At 40.6% G+C, this 22717-nt stretch overlaps 1 protein-coding gene across 1 annotated transcript in view; it reads right to left on the minus strand.

Annotated features, from left to right (window-relative positions):
- Positions 1 to 22717, minus strand: part of LOC117027787 (uricase) — a 28356-nt gene that overhangs the window by 3806 nt on the left and 1833 nt on the right. Inside the window, exons 2-6 of the mRNA XM_033115911.1 lie at positions 14881 to 15099; positions 11508 to 11624; positions 11321 to 11399; positions 3108 to 3294; positions 1373 to 1496 (exon numbers count right to left, since the gene is read on the minus strand). Coding sequence (XP_032971802.1) covers positions 1373 to 1496; positions 3108 to 3294; positions 11321 to 11399; positions 11508 to 11624; positions 14881 to 15099 — 726 coding nt within the window. The remainder of the gene's footprint in view (positions 1 to 1372; positions 1497 to 3107; positions 3295 to 11320; positions 11400 to 11507; positions 11625 to 14880; positions 15100 to 22717) is intronic.

Genomic DNA, 22717 nt, shown 5'->3' on the forward strand with positions numbered 1-22717 from the left:
TGGGCAGACACCCAGCTTGCATAGCAAGTCCCATCCATACCTCCTGCAAACTTCTGACTTTTTGCCCACTGTCAGGCCTAAGGGTGCACACACCAATGGCCTGATCTGCACTCCAGAGAGCAGATCTAGGGAAGAGACTTGCTCAGGTTCTGGAATTAGTCTCAGGGTTATTTGGGCAGGAACTTCTGGATGAAGGTGTCCAGGGAATGGCCTAGAGGGGATGCATGGGCTCTTGAAGAGTTTGTTGCCTCGGCCCCACCTATTCTTCATCAAGAGGAGAGAGGCACAGACAGGGGAAGGCCTGAAGCGGGCCTCCAAAGTGCTGGGCCATGGCAGGGGTCCCTCTTGCCAGGTGTACAGGGAGTACACTTTTTCTCTGTCTCATCACGGCCTTAATTCAGGCCCTCCTCACCAGAATTCTGCAACAGCCTCCCAACAGCTCTCCTTGTCTGAGGTCCAGCATCCTTTTAATTTGTCACACTTCTTTCCGAGTGATATTTCTGGAGTGCAAATCTGCTTAAATCCCCATAGTGGCTCCTAAGTGTTTTCCAGATAAAGTACAGACTATAAATAAGCCTACTAAGGCCCTCCTGATCTGGTTCCTGCCTCACATGTAGGCACATGGAAAGACTTTCATTCTTGCAGCTTCACATATGGCAGACCCTTAACAGTAAATGACTGTTCCACACTGCCTCCTGTCTCCATACCTACTCGGCACCCTCACTTTGGAGTGTGAACCCAGATATCCCCTACTTTTCCTTTAAGACTCAAACACCTCTGCCTCCAGAAAGCCTGGCTGGCCTATATATTACAGAGTTATTTAATTACAGAGTTAGGTGCCTTCCTCTCTATTTCTATAATGCTCTGTTCCCTGTTGTAGTGCTAGTTTACTAATTGTCTTCTTTCATTGAATGATGAGCTCTTTGAGAGTAGGGATCATGTCTAATTTATTTTTGTATTCCTCATGTCCTGACAGAGACTAATAACCATTTTATAATATCAAATGGATGGATGAATGGATCAAATCTCTCGCATCTATTCTTCATTTTCTGGCTCTCCTGAAACATAGATTCTTGGTCTAACTCCTTCGAGGCATTTGAGTGTCCTGAATATGATGCTTAAATTGTAGCAGGTTGAAGAGATTCAAAGAATTTTTAGCAAAACTAAATAACTACAGCAGTGGCCTGTGTTTTCAGGTTGGACAGATTTTTCCTTTTTTTTGTTCTCTTCTCACTTGCTATAACAAGCTTTTGAACAACAGATGTCATGTTTCATGTGTTTTCCACTTTCTTATTTTAACTCTCAGCTCTTCTTCAGAGCTGAGAGGAGACACAAGTTCTCTGTCCCCATAATGGCAAGTGGCAAAACGTACCTCAGGAACCTGGCTCAGGGAGAGCACCTGGATGTCATAGAGGGTCTTCTGGACAGAGGGTGAGTACTCTCCTTTGTCGTAGGGTCCAGCAAATTTCTCCAGGATGATGTCCCTAACAGTGTCCCTAAACCACAGAAAAGAGAACTGAAGACTCACAGGGTCGTCTTTAGGAAAGCATTATAAAGCTAAGAAGCAGTGATCTTTCTGTCCCCCAGAAAACAATTTTACTGCTGATTTTAGAAGAGATTAATATCTTGTAATACCAAAAACAAAAAAACAAACAAAAAAAATCTCACTTCCCATTCTGTTACAGACAGACAGACAGACACACACACACACACACACACACACACACACACAGCCCATTCAACAAACATATTGGCGTCACTAAGCTAAGCTTCATCATCTGGTACCAGGCCCAGTGGGCATTCCAGGGTAAATCTCCCTCCACGTTTGAAGAACCTGTGAAGAGGACTCTCAAGTTCGCCAGCCTTCTTACGGCTCGGCTAGGCTGGTTCCTTGAATTGTTGTACGTTTGGGAGATACGTTCTTTATGAAGTATTTTATGTCATTACTTCATTGAATTCTCTCAATATAGCTGAGGCAAGTACTCTTGTTATCCCCAATTAAGAGATGAGGAATCTGAGCTTAAAAGTGAAACAATCCACCCTAAGGCCCTCTGTTTAGGGGGAGGCCCAACGAGCACCCTGACTCTGACATGCTCAGTTTTGTGCTCTTTTCAACACAAATATATCAAAGTGCTGCCCAGGGGGAAACATTTGAAATAAAAAAGGAAAAAGAAGATTGAGGTGAGGTTCTCTTTAAGCATTTCCCAACCCATCACCTAATTAAAGGAACCGAGCAAAGCTGTACCAGTGGACAGAAGCTACCAGGTGGCAGATTCCGGATCATCATAGAAGTTTCTAACAATTAGAGCTTCAGCACAGGAATGAGACGCCTGGTCAAAAGGTAAACTCTGGGAGTTCCTAGGCCTAATTACTGCTTGTAAGACTATTATAATAATAATCATACTTCTATATTGTTAAGGCATTTATCATTTATGAAGTGTTTCCGTGACTCTCATTTTGAGTTTAGACCAGGGTAACCAACTGTCCCAGTTTACCTGGGACCAAGGTGTTTCCTGGGACATGGGAGTTTCAATGTTAAAGTCAGGAAAGTCTGTGGCAAACTGGGACACGTTGGTCACTCTAGTTTAGCCCTTTCTGCATCTACGATGAGGTGGTAAAGCCAAATATCATTATCGTCCTGTGATACAGAGGTTCTTAAAGTGTGGCCTCTGGTCCAGCAGAATCAGCATCACCGGGAAGTTTTTTCAGAAATGTCCATTCTCGGGCTCCCTCCCCAGACTTACAAAATCAGAACCTGGAGGGGTAGGCCCAGAGACCTGCATTTTAACAAGCCCTCCATGTGATTCTAATAATACAATAATGTTTGAGAACTGCTGATTTAATCGACTAAAAGCAGAGAGGGAAATTAGGTGGTCCACTCAGGGCCATTATTGCTAATCGCCTCTGAGATTCAAGTGCAGATTTACTAACTCAAAGTAAGACCATGGTCTTTCTCTTACCCAACAGAAAAGATTTTGAATAGTGGGAAAGTTGAATTGAATAGCCTTTAAGTCTCCTTTTCCAATCAAAGACTCCAGGAACTCCAGGCCCTAGAGAAAGGGCAGACACTGCCTGTGCCCGCGCCAGGCCCCAGCACGTGCTCATACCAGGTCGACTCAAAGTCCACGTCTCTGCCCTCGTGGTAACGCCATTTGCAGTACACTTGGGTGGCAAAACACCGGTCCTTCACCTCGGGGAGGGTGGTGAACTGGTCCTTGATGAACCCTTCAAATCCAGATTGGGTCGTTTTCAAGACCTTGAGGTCCTTGATTCCAGAATGAATGACTGGAGGTCCTGTTTTAAGTAAAAAGGTCGAGGGATGAGGTCATAAACAAAACAGTACCTTCTTACTGATAGCTAGCCCTGAGGATTCTGGTCATTCGAACATGGCCCACGATGTTTGTACAGAGAACTACATCGCTGCCTGTGTGTTTTGTCTCCCTCTCTCCTCTGGAGTCCAAGTGATGAGGATGGTGTGCCCTTCTCTCTATCTGGATTGCACAACTCTCTACCTTCGCCTGCCCTTGGAGAACTGAAGTTTAGAGACTAAACCTCCATGTTGTGTTGAAGCCCACAGAAATGAATACCTTCCTCTCAGCTACATGCACGGTTGTCTTCTAGGCCACATATCTTCCACTTTTTGAGCTCCGTCTCATTCATCAGACAATCATGCTGGAATGAGTTAATAAGCTCCTACAGAGCAGTGCTTCTGTCTGCTAAAATGACTCCCTGTACGGGGGTAGTCCTCAGCTTGATGGTCTACACTGGCTGATGGCTCCTCTCTCCACCAGTTCCTCAGTTCCCTTGTGTTTATGAGCTCAGCAAACCAGAAAACTTCATGGATGGATAGCAGTGTGGGCCTGGCTGAGCCTCGATAGAGACTAGGAAGGTCAGGCCAGTGATCCACAAGACATAGATCTGCCTAAGAAGATACCCATATCCACTATCACAGGTGGAGTTGGAGCTCAGCACCCATAAAGGTTTTTGTTTTTTGGCTGAAGGAAAAGGGACAAAATTGGTTCAGGGGGCCCGGGGGAGAGAGGGCAAGAATTGAAAACAATGGAAGGGATGATATGACTCTCCTGCAGCCTCTGATGTCACCTCACGAGGTGAGTAGGGGAGGCAGAGGGGTGATAAGCATAATCTGAATAAGCTGTTTACTTGTGTTCCAGTAGTTCCAGCTCAGGGCCCAGGTGACGGGTGGGGCATAGAGTTAGTGAGAGGACAATCCTCTCATTCTTTTTCTTTGTGCAACACACTGTAACTCCAGCAGTTTGGTGAAGCTGGAAGAGAATGTGGCACCAGGTGACACATTAAGAAGCCCCAGGCACAATGCTCTGTGGAGAGCATCATTCTTCCCAAGAAGCAGTGACAATTGGCAGAGCAAATGCTGAGCAGAGCCAGTGAGGCAGCAGTTGTAGCCAATGGGTACACACTTGTCCCTGAACACATGTGAGACAGCCCTCCAGGCTGTCAAAAGGTGGGAGAGTTTGGCTGGAGAGGCCTAGAAGCTTTGTAATGAGAGAGCTACAGGGCCAGGAGAATTCAGGAATTAACATCACCCAGGTCTACTTCAGGGATGATGTAGATGCCTGACCACTGCACTGTACACCTGAAGCTGAAGCTGAACAATAACGAATGTCAACTACAAGTTTATATATATACTTGTGTATATATATATATATACACACACACACACACACACACACCTATCTATCTATATATATATATATATACATCTCTCTATATATATAGAGAGAGATGTATATATATTCATAAGAAGCGGAGTACAGCATTAGGAATAGTGACAGTGGAAATGTAACAGCTGTATGTGATGTCGGAAGGGTAGTAGATTGGGGGTTATCACTTTGTGAGGGGTGTAAATGTCTAACTAGTACATTGTTTTGTACACCTGAAACTAATAAAAAAAATACTCTGCATACCACAGAGGCACATCTTAGGGTGACTCATTCTGAACCCCCACACAACCCTTTTAAGATACAGTTTGTTTAAACACATCACATTCCAAATTCCCAGGCAGATATCTCCACATACCAGTTCCAGACCGCTGCATTTAACATTTTTTTCAAATATGAAAAACAATGTGAATAACTTGCAGAAAACTTGGGAAATATCAGAAAGTATGAAAAAGAAAACAAAAAGTCCCTTGTAATCTTTTAGCGTATATATAATAGGAGTCATATTGAGACAGATTAGTTGTATGTTGTTAGGTAGACAGGGAGGTCGCTGGTAAAATAAAAATTTTTTTAAAAAAACATCACCCTGGTCTTATTTGTACGTGAAGGCTGGAGACAGTCACAGGACGCTTGGGTACATACCCCAACAGCCCTCTGCCATGGCAGGATGACAAAGGTCACCCCTTTTCAGTTTGAAATTAGTCCTGATGAACATCTATCCTTCCTGGCCTGCTTCGTATATGAACTAAGACCATGAGGGATGTGGTCTTAGTTGAAGAATAAGAATGTAACTCACAATCCTCAGTTACAATCCAGGGCAGCTCTTAATAACCCAGTGGTTTACATCACCTGTATGGCTTCAATTGCTGCGGTTAACTCTGGAGCAGTTAACTCAGAAGTAGGGAAATAATGATTGTATTTTGATATTGTCCTGGCCACATGTGTGCAACTATCAAAGAGCAATGGCCAGTAGTTCGTGGTAGATCTGCTGGTTAAATATGTGCTGATTAAATAAAGTGTTCAGGCCAGAGTGTTCCGGGATAATGTGGTAAAACTGAAAATGGTATTTGTTTCACATTCTGAAGTTCTCACTGGAAGCTCTAGCTGAAGAAGAATCAAGAGACAGACACCAGCAGTGCCTTAATGCTTTAAGTTTTCTGGGTCTATCGGATTCTAGGTGTATGAAGAAGACATTGTTCTGATCCAAGTAAGTCTAAGTCTCAAATCCAAGAGAACTGCACAAGTAATCAATAAGTATCTGTTGAATGGATGAATGAGTGAATGCAACAAGGTTGATTTGCATCAAGAAGTAAGTGCCTGTGGGGACAGAGACCCAGAGAGCAGTTTCCAGGCTCTCTGCCTCACATGGAAAGGTGCTGGCTCGGGTAGTAGATGGCCGTCAGCTGTAATCATATGGCCATCCACTGTGGCTGGGTGGCCATCAGCTGTTACCGGTTAGGCATTAGCCACTAATATAACTGCTGTGGCTTTGCTAGGGGGTTGGTTGGCAGAGAAGCGGACAGCAGATTGCAGCTAGCAAGTGGGGTTAGCAAGTGTGGATGGCGGATTGCGGATCGTGTGGATCCTACATCCTGTGTCTCGCCTGGCAGCCAGTGAGACTGGGGTGCAGGAAGATCCCCTGTTGGGGTACTGGCAGATGTTTGCTTTTGTGTCTCGACCAGCCGTCATCGAGAATATAGAGGTATGCCTCCCCTACCTATGACTCCATGGGTGTTCCTTTTTGGCCTCACCATGTCCTGCGTTCTTTGTGGGGAGCGGGAGCTGAGACCCCGCATGACAGTTCCTTATAACTTAGTTTCTTTTACTTCTAGATAGTTCTCCATCATCCCTCACCATTTCCCTTCCTGATCAGCCCCAGCCACAACTCCAGTACACAGTGGGGGGCGGGGCATCACCATTATCTGGGAACTCCTCATTATCAGCATGTGTTTCGTTGCTGCTTTTTACAGTCTTTACCTTACTTAATCCTCACAATTCTATCGCATAAGAATTTTTATACAGGGGACTTTTAATTATTTGCCCATAGTTACATGGCTAAGAAACTAGCAGAGGTAGAGTTTGAGCTCAGCTCTCCATTGTAAGATTCCATGCTTTTCTTCCTCCTTTTTGGATCCCTCCCCATACACAATGTTTTCTCCATCCTTTAACTCTCTCCCCATTTCTTTACAATAAGACGCCTCTCCAGGAGATATGAAGATTGCCATTTCCCATTCCACAGTGAGCTTTGAGGATCTCAGATAGTACCCTCGGACTGAAAAATACCATCTCCATTGGTCTCAATTGGAAATTGAAGCATTACTTTTAAAAATGGCCCTCCATGTCTTGAAAACTTGATATTCCTTAAAAATCTCCTATCAAAATACAAAGACCCCTTAAAGGAGTGACAAACTTGTATAAGCTAGTATCAATCTATTTCTAACCGTCATCCCTTCCAGGAAAAAAAAAAATCCTGTACAAATGGAACATGGGTTTGCAATCAGGAGAGTGATTCAAGCAGTGGGAACCCTTGAAAGGGGATAAAGTGAAGGTGTAGGAGAACCAAAGGCACACTTTACCTACATTTTTCCCTATACAGCAGGCCTTCATCGCCGGCATCCATGTAAGCCAATAAGGCTTTGTCTGCTCTAATGATCTGAATCATGAAAGGATTCCTGGACGCAGTGTTGCAGAGTGGTTGAGTCCACAGCCTTGAGACGCAGATTGCCAGAATTCAAATCTCAGCGCTCTTTGTGCCTGTCCTGCTCGATTTATGAGCACTATTCCCCTGAGAAAATTACATCACCTCTCTCTACCTTGATTTTATCATCTGTCAAACAGAGATGATAACCACACCTACTTCCTAGAGTTGATAGATGTCTCAAATAATAAACGTAAGGGACTTAGTAGCATGACGGCCCCACAGAAAATGTTCTATAAACGTTTTTACGATGATTTTGCTGTAACTGCCTTTTTCTTTTGGACTCCCACCACCTGTAAATATTTCCCACGTTTCAGAAAGTTTCCTTGGGTTCTGAAAACTACTTCTGATTCACCTCCTCCAGTTCTGGGATGATATTTATTGATATTCCAAGAGTGTCATTCCTGCTAGGCAACTTTGAAATGATCTTTCTTGCTGGAATCTGAAAAAGTAGTTGCATTTTCTAATGTGTTTCGGCCTTAGTTTCACACAAAATAAAATATTTCATGTTTCCAAAGACAGTTAACTATTGCCACAGTTTTGGCAGAATGCAAACCATCTCCTCTGGTGCACTCATCATTCTATAAACAAAAACAACAACAAAAAAACCCTATTCTCTTTGAATGAGAATTTTTTTCCCCTTGGCAAGCAGTAGACACTCTGGATGAAATCAGAGAGCTTATTTTATCTTTTCTGTTGGCAGTGACCCAGCTTTCTGAACACTGGTAAGAATCTGAGCCTTTCAAATTCATGGTCCCATCAACTAAAAATATGATGCCTCACACACTCTAAAAAAAGATTCCAATTTAGACGAACAAGAAGTAATTGAACAAAAAAGACTGTCCTTTTCTAGGTTACTTCCCATTAAACCACTTAATCAGCTTTTTTTTTTTTTTGCCTTTCTGCCATATTTATGGAATAATGCAAAAGGAAGATTTTCACATATCGCTTTGCTAGAACATAATCTTTTCTAGCTTTTAGAGTCCTCCTACACACTTACCAGATTGTGGTTTATCTCTCAGAGAAACATACATCCTACACGTTAGCTCTCTAAGGGAAAGAAACTCACTGCAAATTAATAGAATATAAGCCCGGTTTCTTACCTACGCATCAGGTGTCACAAAGCACAAAGCTTTACTGAGCTAAAAAAAAATCCTGTCATGAAAAGGATAATTGCTTCCACATTTAACATCTCCAAAAAGGACACAAATAGCTAAAAGAATATTTTAAAACTATATTAAATCACTCTAGTAGAAAACCTCAAACTTGTAAAGTGCTAGAGAAAGTGAAGATCAATTAAATATCATTTACCTTGGAGAGTCCATTTAACTCACGCAGAGAGAGTGAAAGCTCCTTCTGGGTAATTCTCGATAGGAAAAGATGGCATAATCCAGAAGGAAGGAAGTTAACTGGGCTTTGTTCAACTAGGTGATAATCAAGATGATTTCAAAAGATCTTGGGTTTGCCAAGAACTCTTCTTTTGGAGGAACTGAAGAGCATATTAGTTTTGATATCGAAAGGACATAAACTAAAATTCTAGTCAGTGGCCGTCTCTGTTTTGTCTCCTACCGCCCTCATCTCACTTCTTCTGTCTGCCCAGAAGAAGTGATATCTCTTAAATCTGTTCTCCTCCAGGACTTCAATTTCATCAACCCTTCCTTAAGTCCATCCTCCCACCCTAGCTAGTCTCCATGTTAATAGATTTTTTTTTTCACTACGAGAAGACGGTGTCTCTTAGTTGAAATCTCATCTCCATCTTCCATTCCTGTATTTAGCTGAGCTTTAGATGAATTTTTATAATTAGCATCAGATTGGGAGAAATTTGATTCTTAAAGAATTATGAATTATAATTCAAGTAGTGCTGAGGTTTGGGGCCAATGTAGTTCAAATTTGTGACTCAGCCATCCTAGTGGCTTCAAGGCTTGGCTAAGCATAGAGTTCACAGGGACACATGTGAGAAAGAGAGTGGAAGAACCAGGTTCCATGTAACACCTAAACCAGCAGGCTGCATCACACATGCAGAGCCTAGCTCTCCTCTCAGAACTTGGGAGTCACGGACATAACAACAGTCTTCATCCCTTTGGGTGAACAAATTTCTTTCTCTCTTCCAGATTCTCCCACGGAACTAGTAGACTTTGAAACAGCTAAAAGTACACTTTACGATGTAGCTTTAAAAGATTCACTAAGGAAACAGTGTAATGGGCATTTTACAGCAATTTTCAGAGCGTAAAATGGTGCTTGAGATTCAGTAGGCTTTCTATAAATGTTTGTTCAATTGATAAGAATGAATCCAATCTACTGGGAGAAACCCAGTCACATATCCTTCTGGGAAAGTCCCTTTTGGGAGTTGCAGGGCTGAAAGTCTCATTAAGTGTACGTGTTTGCGGGGGCAGAATCCTCACCAACCTAGCTGAAACCCCCCCAACACCAACACCACCAAAAGCCCTTAGAAGAAGCCCTTATAAGTTTGTAACAACAACCTTCACCTTGTGGATTGGGGTGTGTGTGTGTGTGTGTGTGTGTGTGTGTGTGTGTGTGTGTGAGATAATGATTACTGTCGTCAGTAAAGACTATGCAAGGCTTTCCTTATGACAATGATTGCACCTTGATTCAACTCAGTTTCAGCTCTTGGACAATAAGCAAATTAAGAATTGAACTTTGCTGCCCAAAGAGTATAGATCCTTACTCTCCAAAGAGGTACAGAGTACAAATGTCATCTTCACACACACAACACTGGCCGATACACATACTCACATACGTGTGCACACACATACTGCATACTACCATTAAGGCAACAGATGCTTCTTCCCCTCCTCTCATCCTTGCCAGCCCCACATGATATCGGGGGACGCTGGATTCTAGAGGAGCCAAGCTGGAGCTCTGGGAACACTGCCACAGTGATTGCAATGCCCTGAAGCTTTGTAGCTTTCTGAACAAAGAAAAGGTTTGGGCCTGATTACGGTGACTAGATTTTTCTCTCTACAGTAGCCAGGTGACTAGAGTTCAAGCTGATGACAACTCCTGGAAATTCCTGGAAAGAACAAGCGTGTGAAAAGCAGCCTGTTTTCTTACAATGATCAGCAGAGCCTTATACTTGGCCACCGCACTTCCACCTCCAGGGCACTGCTAAAACATTCTTGTGGAAGTCGCTAATGACCTATGTACCAAGCTGCACAGTTTCTCTTCAGTCTTCCTTTGACCCAAACTTCTTAACCTTCCTGTGGCAGAGACTGCTAGCTGTTCGCTAAATCTATTTTCTCTTCCTCCTGGGTACAGGGCTAGACTACATTTCCCAGCATCCCTTGTAGTTAGGTGAGGCTGTGTGATTGCGTTCTCTCCAACAGAAGTGCTGTGTGCTATTTTCAGGCCTGGTGTTGCTGTAATTATGTTCCACAGTTAATTTTTAAAATTCTTGATAAATAGAATTATATAATTCTCATTGCTAGGATTATATAATTATCATTGCTATTTTAAGTGAGGTTCATTTTTATAGAAATAATACCAGTGATTTTGTTATTATACAAATAAATGTTAGTAAAACTTGTTTGTTATTCCGTAGATATTTCCTATAAAGGTTATTATAATTAAAGCATGGTATGGTACAAAACGTACTAGCAAATAGTTCAGAGATTTGGGTTTTTGTCAGCCTGGGCTTTTATTCCTCTTATCTCAAAATTGAGTAATAAAAATGATCTACCGCACTCAATTCCCAGATTTGTTGCAAAAGGTATTATTTCATTTTTATATTCTTAAGATAAAAAGTAGATCGTTTTTAAATGTAATTTAAAGTCATAATGCTCATTCCAATCTCAGATTTAAAAGCCTTCAAAATTCTTTACAGTTTTCCTTAGTATTAATAAACAGAGTGATTTAGAAGGGAAAATAACTGAAATTGAGAATTAAAGCAAGAAAAATATTTTCTCACCACTCCTCATCTGCTCAACCTCACAGAAGTGCGTCCCAGTGGACGTATGAATAAATGCATGGACATGCTTAACTCCATTCTGAAAATTAGAAAAAAATAATGAAAACATTGTTTCCTGTAACATTTCAACATATGTCATGAAGCCAATTTTTTAAATTAAACTGAGAACACCAATAAGTGAAGTAACCTTTTCAAAACGCTTCCAAGGGACTTCTTCCACATAGACTTGAGCTCTGGTGACATGGTTAAAAGAAGAAAGGAAATGTTCACAGATATTCACAGCAAAAGTTTCTATGCTTTTGATCTGCAAAAAGAAACAAAATGCCAGCGATCAGAAATACCTGCACTATTTAAAAATAATTTTTAAATACCCGTGGAGCTCTCTTTCTTGACCAAGTGCTTTTTTCAGAATCAGAGAAACATAGAAAGAATCATGAGAGACGAATTGATCGTTATTCCAATTTTTCACAAGGGCTCCTAAGTGTAGTTAATATTAGGTCACCAACACCAAAGTGAGACTATCTTGTTTTTACAGGAAACCTGTTTTGCCAGAGAGGCGGTGTCAATCTGTGGATGAGTAAAGAGTAACTTAGCATTCAGATGCTCCTGACGGTGAGTGCACTCATCACCTATGCCGACTGTAGTACTACAACATGCTCCAGTACACTCTGGTCTCTTTATGAGGTTGGCAAACAGTCCTCCGAGTTTCCCAAGGAAAAAAGTTAATGAAGGGCCACTTCAGCATTCTTGCTTTGCAAACTGGGCTTCTATAGACCACCCCCAGCTCTCCACCCTCATAAAGCAGCTCCCTACATCCACACGAATTCTTCATATTAATCTCTAGGCAAAGTTTTATGGTCCTAGCACCGTCTACAGATTATTTATGGCTTTGTCTATAATTAAGATAGACTATTTGTACAGGTTTCCCCAGGATCGTTCTGACGTTTACGAGACATTTTATACCTGTTGTCCTGGACTGATCATTAATAGTATCCTATTTCCCTCTGAAAAGTGTCCTGGTTTGGAAAATGAAAATACTAACTTAAAAAGATATATGCACCTCCATGTTCACTGCAGCATTATTACAGTAGCCAAGATATGGAAACAACTTAAGTGTCCATCGATGGATTAGTGGATAAAGAAAATGTGATACACAGACACACACACACACGCACACACACACACACACAGAGGAATATTATTCCGCCATTAAAAGAAAGAAATCTTGCCATTTAGGAGAACATGGTTGGAACTTGAGGGCATTATGCTAAATGAAATCAGTCAAATAAACAAAGACAAATGCTGTATGGTCTCACTTATATGTGGAATCAAAAATGCAAACTAAACAAAAAAATAAAACCAAGCTCATAGATACAGAGAACAGATTGGTAGTTGCCAAAGGCAAGGGGTGAAGCAGGGTGGACAAAATGAGTAAAGAAAGTCAAAAAGTACAAGCTTCTAATTATAAAATAAGTAAGTCATGGGGATGCAATGTACAGCACGGCGACTATAATTAATAATACTATATTGCATATTGGAAAGTGGCTAAGAGACGAAGCCTTAAAAGTTATCACAAAAAAATTCTCTAACTATGGTGATGGATGTTAACTAGACTTAATTGTGTTGGTCATTTTGCAATATATACAAATACCAAATAATTATGTTGTATACCTGCAACTAACAATAATGTTGCATGTCAATTTTACCTCAATTTAAAAAAAAATTGTCCTGGTTTGAATAAAAAATTATATGGTCATTCTATCTGTAATAAATTAGTTTATATTGTTTTCAACATTCAGATCCATTCCTTCACTTTTCTGCTCCTCTCACACAGTACAGAAAATGTATGAATTTGTGTTACCTGGTCCTCTCTTTCAGTGTGGAACAAAAGTCTATTTTCAATTTATTTTTTTAAGAGAGAATGCCTTTTTCTGTAGCCCTGTCTGTGCTTGCTGGGCCATTCTGATTAACAAGAGAAAGGTTCACTGCGGAGATAAGCCTCGAAGAGTTTATATTTCAATTAGTTTGTTCATTTCATGCACTATGGGTATGGATTTCATACAAAAGCATGAGAAAAGACATTTTCCAGTCTACATTACTTGTCTTTTTAGACTTCTTGCAAATTAAAAAAGATCTGTTTTTACTCTGTTTTTCTGTGTGTAAATTTTATTTATTTATGTTTATTTTCTAATTACAGTTGACATTCAATATTATTTTTTATTAGTTTCAGGTATACAGCATAATAGTGGTTAGACATTTAAGTAATTTATGAAGTGATCCCACCGATAAGTCTAGTACCCATCTGATACTATGCATAGGTTTTAATAATATTATTGACTGTATTCCTTATGCTATAGCCTACATTCCCATGATTATTTTGTAACTACCAATTTGTGTTTCCTAATCTCTTCACCTTTCTCACTTATCCTCCCAAACCCCCTCTTATCTAGCAACCATTAGTTTGTTCTCTGTATTTATGAGTCTATTTCTTTTTAATTTGCTCGTTTATTCTGTTCTTTAGATTCCACATGTGAGGTCATGTGGTATTTGTCTTTCTCAGTCTGATTTATTTCACTTAGCAAAATACACTCCAGGTCCATCCATGTTGTTGCAAATGGTAAGATTTCATTCTTTTTTGTGGCAAAGTAATACTCTACTATAAATGTACCACAATTTCTTCATCCAAATGTCTATCGATGGGCATTTCAGTTGTTTCCATATCTTGGCTACTGTGAACAGCACTGCAGTAATCATAGGGGAGCATATATCTTTTCGAATTAGTGTTTTGGATTTCTTTGGATAAATACTCAGGGGTGGAATTGCTGGATCATAAGGTAGTTGTAGTTTTAATTTTTAAAGAAATCTCCATACTGTTTTCCACAGCGGATGCACCAATTTGCGATCCCAGTAATTTGTACTTAATTCTTTCACCTTTTCCACCCAGCTTCCCAACCCCCATTTAGAAGTGGTAACGTGGCTGAGTGGCCTAAGCCCTAGATTTAAAAAATGAGCTTGAATTGCCCAGAAATCTGTTGGTGGTCCAGCACAGCTTTACCCATACTTAAAGAAATCCAAGGTGAAAGTGCTGAAATATCAGATTCTATCAGTTCCAAGACCTTTTTGAAGAGTATAATTACCACCATATATGGGCACTAAGTAGTCATTGAGCTGGGAAAACTGGGAAGGCATTAAAAGTTGGACAAATAAATTCCAAAATGTATCTCATACCCAAGATTATCTTCTATAGTAACACCAAGAAGAGAAATGGTATTTTCTTCTATTATATAGATACACAGTATTCTAAAAGAAAAAAAAATACACAGTAGGATTCAAAGAAATACATGATAAAAATGTATAAAATTTCTTTCTGAAATATGCTCAGGGTTTTGATTTCCCAATGATGCTAATCAAGAGATAACATGTAAAATTGTTGAATAGGATTCTCTACCTAAAAGATGTTGTGAGTTGAGATCCAAGCAAAGAGAATAAAAGACTGAGATGATAATGATGATAATAATAATAATAATATAAAAATAAGTCAAACAAACGAAAAAACGTACTCCTTTGAACTTGGCCAAGACATGAACTGTGTTCTTGATGGTGTCTGTAGGGATGATGTCTGAATTATCTCCATCCACATAATCTTTTTTGGAGCTCAGAGTAAGTTGCACTGAAGTTGCCACTTCTTTAATGGTGTGATATTTTCCATCTCGCCGAATATAGAGAACTTTTACCATATCCTTCCCATAGCCAGTTCGGACAAACTCCACTTCATCATTCTGCAGTGAAAACATAGCCATCTTATTGAAGAAGACTAAATGAAAGCAAAAAGCCAACTGCAATTTCTTTAAGCCTTAATTTGATCATATACAGCAGGTCCTCCAGTAACATCATTTTCTTATAACATGGATCAGAAGCCATAGGAACTTAACTCTTGTTTATGTCAATTAGCCTATGCTGAAAATGGTTTTGTAATACCTTGTTTTTCCATAGTTCCAAGAACTTATCTGCATTAAGTGAGGACTTACTATAATTATAAAAGGTGAGAATCAGAGCATTCATGAAGGCAAGCTCATGTCCTACTTTTGAAAAAGAATGAGAACTTGTATGGAGAAAAGGGAATCACAAGTAATAGATGAAACTCTATCGAGATCGGCCTGAAGACAGACAGGTAGATAGATGGTTTTCTTGATAAACCATCTTGTGGGCCAAACCACTGTTTTATTTAATCCCTGCTAATTTCATCCTTAGAATAGCTATGTAAACTAATATTCCCATTATACTAAAGGGAGAAACTGAGATTCAAAGAGTTTAAGCAACTTGCCCTACTTCACATAGCTAGTAAAGGATCAAGCCAAGGATTCACACTCAGGTCTGTTGACTCTAAATTGTGTACCCGTAACCACTATATAAACTGCCTTTCTTGTATAAAAATTTTTGGACTATGTTGACTGGAAATAATTATATCCCCTTTTTCATAGAGAGTGATAGTCTGGAAAAAAATGTCCTGTGATCAATAAAAACAATTTGAAAATTTCTTCTACTTGCTGCCAGGAAGAAGAGTAATTAATGACAGGGTCCAGATTACCTTCAGAGCCAGGGCCATCTGGCTGCAGAGAAAGCTACGCTTTTAGCGGAGAGACACTTAAATAAAAGCCTCGTGATTGATTCGTTAATCCCCTTGTCTGAAGCAGGAGCCCTGGCTAGCTAATCTGTCCATCTCTACTGCTAGGATCCACAAGACTTGTCCCTGAGCTTTACTGGTGTTTGAGAGAAGAAGCAGGAAGGAGCAGGGGGACAGAAAAACCTATATATAACATCAAAATTGAACATTAAAATGGTAATGAAAGAAAGGGACAAAAAGTAAATCAAAAACAACAAGCAGTGAGAGCCGAGGGAAGGGCACAAAGAAAGAAACTCACCTGCCCATCGCACGTAAGCGATATGCTCAGATATGCCAAGCGCTGCCTAAAAAGCTATTTGCATTAAAAAAATCACCAGGTCCCCTGGGATAAAATTTTGTAATACTAGCCAACATCAGAAATTATTGTTATATTCTTAAAGTGAAGGATGAAAGGCTGTCTTAAATCTTGGAGATAGAGCTTGGTAGGTCATGCTGCTTTTGATCATTGAACATATCCTCCAGATGCGTGGTGTCTAAATTTGGTCCTTCCTCTGTGGGAGGGACACATTTAAGGGACAACTCTTGGAAAGGACCCTCATAGTTCTGTGACTTGCGACAAATAATTTGTTGTCCCTGAGCCTCAGTTTCCCCATTTGTACAAATGCAGATGACCATCCCTTCTTGTAGGTTTGCTGGTGAGTGTGAAAGCCCTGCTCAGTTCCGAATACCTAGTGGTGCAGTGAAGTCCACCCTAGCACCAGTGGCCACGTCAGATGCGGCAGCAACAGAGACAGCAGAGGGGACCTTGAGTAAAGGCACCAGTTTTGGGGGCGGAGAGCACTGATGGCAGCAGTAGGAGGAAGATTCTGACATGTTTTGAGCAACGAAAGATTCTACCTGGGGGAGTGAGGCACTTGACTCGCTTGGAGTCCTTGAATGGTATGGGCTGGGAGTCAGGACCAAAGGTCTCTATCATCCATCACCCCCAGAACTCAGCAGGACTAAAAAGATGTTATTCCTCAGCCCCATCCCCTGCCACTAAATATCCAAGGTACAGTAGGTTAGTCTGTGAAAGCAAGTGGTCCCCATGTGTCACATACAAAGATTAAATGATAGCTATCCTTCATACCCCCACCCCCGCTCACCTCTCCAGCTCCATATGTTGCCACAACCTATTTCAAACTGCTTCAGCTGTCCAGTTACTCAGCCTCTGCACACTTTATCTGCTGGTAGGCCTTTTAATTTGCCATTTCTTCTTTCTGGAACACTCTTTCTCTTCCTCGCTACCCAACTACCAACCTCTTCCCCAGAGACCTGAGACCTTCAGGTCTCAGATGTCACTTCTCCCATGTAATTTGCCCCAGCTCTTCAGGTCTGGAGTGGGTGCCCCTTCTATGTGCTCCCGAAATGCTGTTATTGCCTATCAAAGTCTTCATCAACTGTACAGTAATTGCCTCATTATGTGTCCGATTTCTTCAGAAATGATAAGCTATGAAAGCAGGAACAATTTTTATCTTAGTTGTGATGGCAACCGCAGTGCTCAGCATAGCGCCTCCATGCAAGAAGAGCTGCTTCAGCTCAGACCCCAATCGAGGAGTTCCTCTTCTGGGAAAGTGGGGAAGTCCCCTTCTTTGCTCTGATCACCATAGCCTGCAGATCCCAGGCAGAGATGGCCAGAGAAAAAAGGCCCAGGAAGAGCAGAACGGAGTGGCGACAGTCAGCGATGCAGCACAGCGTGTTCACGTTGCTCCAGCCCAGCGCTGCCATCGCGGAATTCATGTGGGACCCACATGAGAGAGGCCAGCTCTCCTTCTCAAGCTCCTGACAAGGCTTTGGCACCCAAGCAAAGCTTGAGCAATCAAGTTTCCTGAGCAACGAGTCAGAATAAAAAGGACCTAACTCTCTGAGGCTGGAACAGACTAGAACAAGGACGGTGTAGGATGCCCAAGAGTCTCTCAGCGAAGACTGACAACACAGATGACCACAACTCAAGTTGTTCTCCTCCGTAGTGCCTCCCTCATTTCCGTAGTCAAAGAAATCAGAAGTACGTGGCAGAACCCTATTGTGTGTAATGCACAGTATGGTGCAGAGATCCATGTCCAGGATAACCATCCAGCAAAATACAAAGGTTGCTCGCATCTGGAGGGTGGGCAGGAGGCTGAGAGAATGGGCCCTGGGCTCTGGACTCAGTCAGGCCAGGGGTGAATCTTTGTTCTGTCACCTATTGGCTCTGTGAATAGAGGCAAATTTCTCCATCTATAAAATGGGGATAACAGGAGTGCCCATCTCTCAGGATGCCGTGAGGATTACGTGCGTCAGACGCAAAGCACTTAGAAAAGTGGCTGCCCAATAATAGTGTGTGTCATATCAATGTTAGCTATCATTATATTGGTAAATAATAATGATATGTCAAATTTTGCATCAGTGGGTCCTTCCAGCTACCACTAGAGATAAATACCCAGACTGCACACCAGTCCAGAGCCAAGGTGGCTAAAACTGAAAACTGCGGCTATGATGAGGCCTACTTCTGCCTACTTCTGCCTTGTCCTTCCCCAGGCTCCTGCAGCTTGAGGAAACAGTTACAAAAAGACACTCAATTTCCTGGACTAATACTCTGGATCAAATGTCAGCAGCAGTAAATCTTCACCCGGCTCTACACAAGAAAAATCTCCTTTTCTTAGACACATCTTGAAATAGAAAGGGATAGAGAATCATTATTTGCCCGCAAGTAATGTTGGAGGGAACTCTCAGAGATTTTAAATGAATCTTATGGAGTTTCACTTCTACAATGAGACAGTGAGTATTCTCTTACTTCCAGGTCATATTGAAAGTGATGCATGTTGTCACTTCAGGTCTAAGGGTTCATAGCCTGGAGTCTTAACTCACACAGTTCCCAGTGGGTGGCTTTGAGACAGAAAAATATTAAGGAAGATAAAACTTTTATAAACTTAAATTTTAAAATACTAGAATTTTCTCTCCAGTCTTAGAAGAGCTTCTGTAAACATTATCTCTACCCTCCATAAAAGAGAGGACTACGAAAGTGCTAGCTATTTAGGACCCATCACACAAGTATATATATCAATTCTGTTGCAGTGTGCTGTGGTAGAAGGAAGAACTATGCATGGAGACAGCCCCTCGGTCTGTCTTTCGGATGTGCTGGAGAAGCTTTTCCAATTCTCTGGCCAGGTTTTTTCTTTGCCTAGCTATTTTTTATGCATTTTTTAACAAAAAGCCTTCAGAGAAAAATGCTGAACTAATCTAAGAAAAAGGAGCACTCAAATGAAGAATATTAATATCATTTTAGTGGGTTTTTAACAATATGTAACAATAAGAACAAAAATGATGAATAATAACCTTAGAGGCAGCTGGTATTTTTTTGGTTGCCTAGGATATACTAAATGTCAGATAGAAAAATACTGATATCTAGTAGAAAAAGTCATGTTGCTTTAGGCTGTAGAGTGGCTCATTTTTGCTATCTGGGGGGATGTGCCCTGAGTTATGTTCAAAGTGTGACTCTAAAGCGATCTGTTAAGCACTTGTTTCAAGTACAGTGTAACAACTTATATGCATAATATGGTAGAAAGATAGAGTGACCTGTTACTTAATAAAGACTCTATTTACAGGTCCTTAGTTATTGTCATACTTCTGCCTGTTACAAAGGAAGAGAGAGTCATCACTAAATGCCAGGGGAAACGCTAATTTTCTTGCCAGCTTCTCTACAGCACCAACAACTTTTGGGTACGGAAATGGAACAGGCCCCCAGGAGCCTCTAGGATCAGGAGCAGGAAACCCCACAACAAAGAATTGATGACGACCTCCAAAAATGCAGTTGGAAGAAAACTTCACTGAACCGTATACAATGAAAGATATCTCTTTCCTAATGTACAAGTCTTGAAAATTAAAATAATAGTAGCAACCGTTTACTGAGGGTTTGATATGCGTCAGGAAATGTGCAAATATTTTCTTTACAAAAACACTGTGAAGTAGGTATATTATCCAAGATTGACAAAGGAAGACACTAGTGTTAGGTAACCTGCCAAGTTCACATAGTTATTAGCTGATAGATGTAAGAGGAAAACCTAGCCCGTTTGCCCCCAATGACATGCTCTTTCCCACTACTTCAGAGTCTCTACGCTCCCCTCACATCTAGCCCCTCCACTCATTAGGGAGAAGAAAGAAGCATTCTGATCCCAACAGAAGGAGGGAAATGGCCATGCTTCTGCAGGAACCTATATTTCTACACCATTTAAAAATTTTCCACCCATTGAGACCTATGTTATCTTATGAATTCCTCACAAAACCTTCCAATTTGGTGGAAAGAATCCCTATTTTAAAATAAACTAGCTCAGAGATGTTAAGTGAGTTACCCAAAGCCACACAGCTGAAAGGCAGACTGATATAACAGAAAGAGCCCTGCTGAGATGGAAGAGTTTTATTCTACTTACACTATACTAGGGAGAATGTACTCAACACCAAGAGATGCCCCCCTGCCCATCCTTTTTTTTAGCACTTTAGTCATTTTTTTTTTTAATTCCCAGGAAATTTTAAGCTCAGATGGATTCTGTGTTTATTGCAAGGATGTTTAAGCTCTGAAGTAAAGGGAGATTCGAAGGGTGATTACCCTTTGGGGCAGGATGAAAATTCAGCTTCATGTCTTTGGTAACAAGGCACTATGTTTGAACTGGACATTAAGTTTTATCTGGATAAGGACCATTGAAAACCTGAGTGATGTAGGCTTATTTGTGGTCATTAGAACCATATTACCAAAGGACTGTTTTTAGTCCATCTGTAGGAACAAAGAAGTAAGTGCATCATGGAAGAAAAGGAAACAAGGTGGGAAGGAACCATCATTTAAAGAGTATCAGTTATGTATCAGTGTCTATGCACACAGCATCTCACTGAATCCTGATAGCACTCTCTGAAGGTATAGATCACAAACCCCACCTTTCAGAAAGGAAGCAGATGCTCTCATGAGGTTAAATAGTTTGGTCAAAACTTCATGGCTAATGAGAGGCAGGGGAGGCATGGACCCCAGGTCTGCCTGATTATTTTCACTATATCTAGCTGCTTCCCTGACATAACATTACAATGAAGTTCTTTATAATGGGATTTTACTGACATAATCACTTTTATTTATTTGTCTCATTAGATTTAATTCTTTCTAAATTCTGCATAACCTCAAAATAGTAGGCTCTTCAGCTTTTTTTCATTCAATCCCTACATTCACTTATATTTATTTAGCTCCTTCTAGGTGACAAACACCATGGTAAATGCTGGGGATACCACAGCAAACAAGGTAGACACTGTTCTGCCCCAATAGAGATTATGCACTAGACGAAACTTTTTGGTAAAGAATCAAAAAGTTAGTATTTTAGGCTTTGCAGGCTGTGTGAACTCTGTTGCAATTACTCAGCTCTGCCATTATAGCAAAAAGTAGTTATACATAACACATAAATGAATGTGTGTGGCTGTGTTCCAATAAAACTTTATTTATAGAAATACACAGCAAGCCAGATTTGGCTCACAGGAGTTTGCTGACCTCTGATCTCTAGCATAAGCCTCAAAAAAAAAAAAAAAAAAAATCAAGTGATTAGAACACGGTGTGATTGAAAAACTGTAGTGAACTCTGGGGCTATATTGCAGGAACACTTAAGCCAGATTGAGAGAAACCAAGGATGTCTTCCAGGAGGAACTGGCATTCACAAAGCCACCTGAATGAGGAGTAGGAATTAACCAAATAAAATTTTCTGGCCCTCTTCTATGTATTCTACTTACGTTTTTCTTTAACCACATTTTTTTTCCCCTTTCATGAAAGTTTACACAGCCAGTTTATTATTATTGTGCAAAAATGTCTGTGTGTTTTCTTGGAGCTTGAACTCAAGCTTCAGTTCCTTAGAGCTCTATTTTTGCTCTACTCCATAATAGACAACTACAAAGCCTGGGTTCCACGTGTGCCTGCTACAGTTGGTCTCTTTTTTTTTTTTCAGTTACAGGTGGCATCCAATATTATTTTATATTAGAGTCAGATGTACAGTATAGTGGTCCTTTAACCATCTTTCTAATGAACAATTCTTTATTTTACAAATACCTGAGTCATTTTGTTTGTCTGATTCCTTTTCATCAGAATAATTCAAGTCTCCTCCCTTTCCTTCCTCAATGAGTACATTCCGTTTTTCCTTAGTTTGTCACATTCTAGATTTTACGCCATACAGCAACAGTCTTGTAAAACTCTGAACAAAAATAAAGCTAAACTTAGATAAGTTTTATGGTATGTAAACCATACCTCAAAAGGCTACTGAAAATAAATAAGTAAAGCCGCAGCCTGACTCCCAGGTGTCCTCACAGGATGTCAGAACTTTGATAAAGTCAGCACAGACCAAGATCTGGAAAAACTCAGCTTTGTCTCAATCTCAAAAAATTCTCACAAATAAAGCTTCAAGGAACATGAACTCACAGCACCAAATCAAAAGTACACACAGTAGGAAGTTTCCATGAGCGAGAGTTGTAGAAACAGATAGCAAAGTGTGACATGCAAAGACTTCAGATATTGAAATTTCAGACACAAAATATGAAACCATATTTTAAATATTTTTACAGAAATAAAAGAGAAGATTGAGCATATTTTCTTCTTGAGATACAGTGTATCTTCTCTTGAGGAAGAAACAAAGGACCATAAAACAAGACAAAGTAAAATTGAAAAAGAAGCTAGTAGAACTTCTAGAAATGCATTAATATATGGATTAAGAAACAGATTAAATGCAACTGAAGAAAGA

Source organism: Rhinolophus ferrumequinum, chromosome 9 (genome assembly GCF_004115265.2).
Source record: "Rhinolophus ferrumequinum isolate MPI-CBG mRhiFer1 chromosome 9, mRhiFer1_v1.p, whole genome shotgun sequence".
NCBI classification, from domain to species: domain Eukaryota; kingdom Metazoa; phylum Chordata; class Mammalia; order Chiroptera; family Rhinolophidae; genus Rhinolophus; species Rhinolophus ferrumequinum.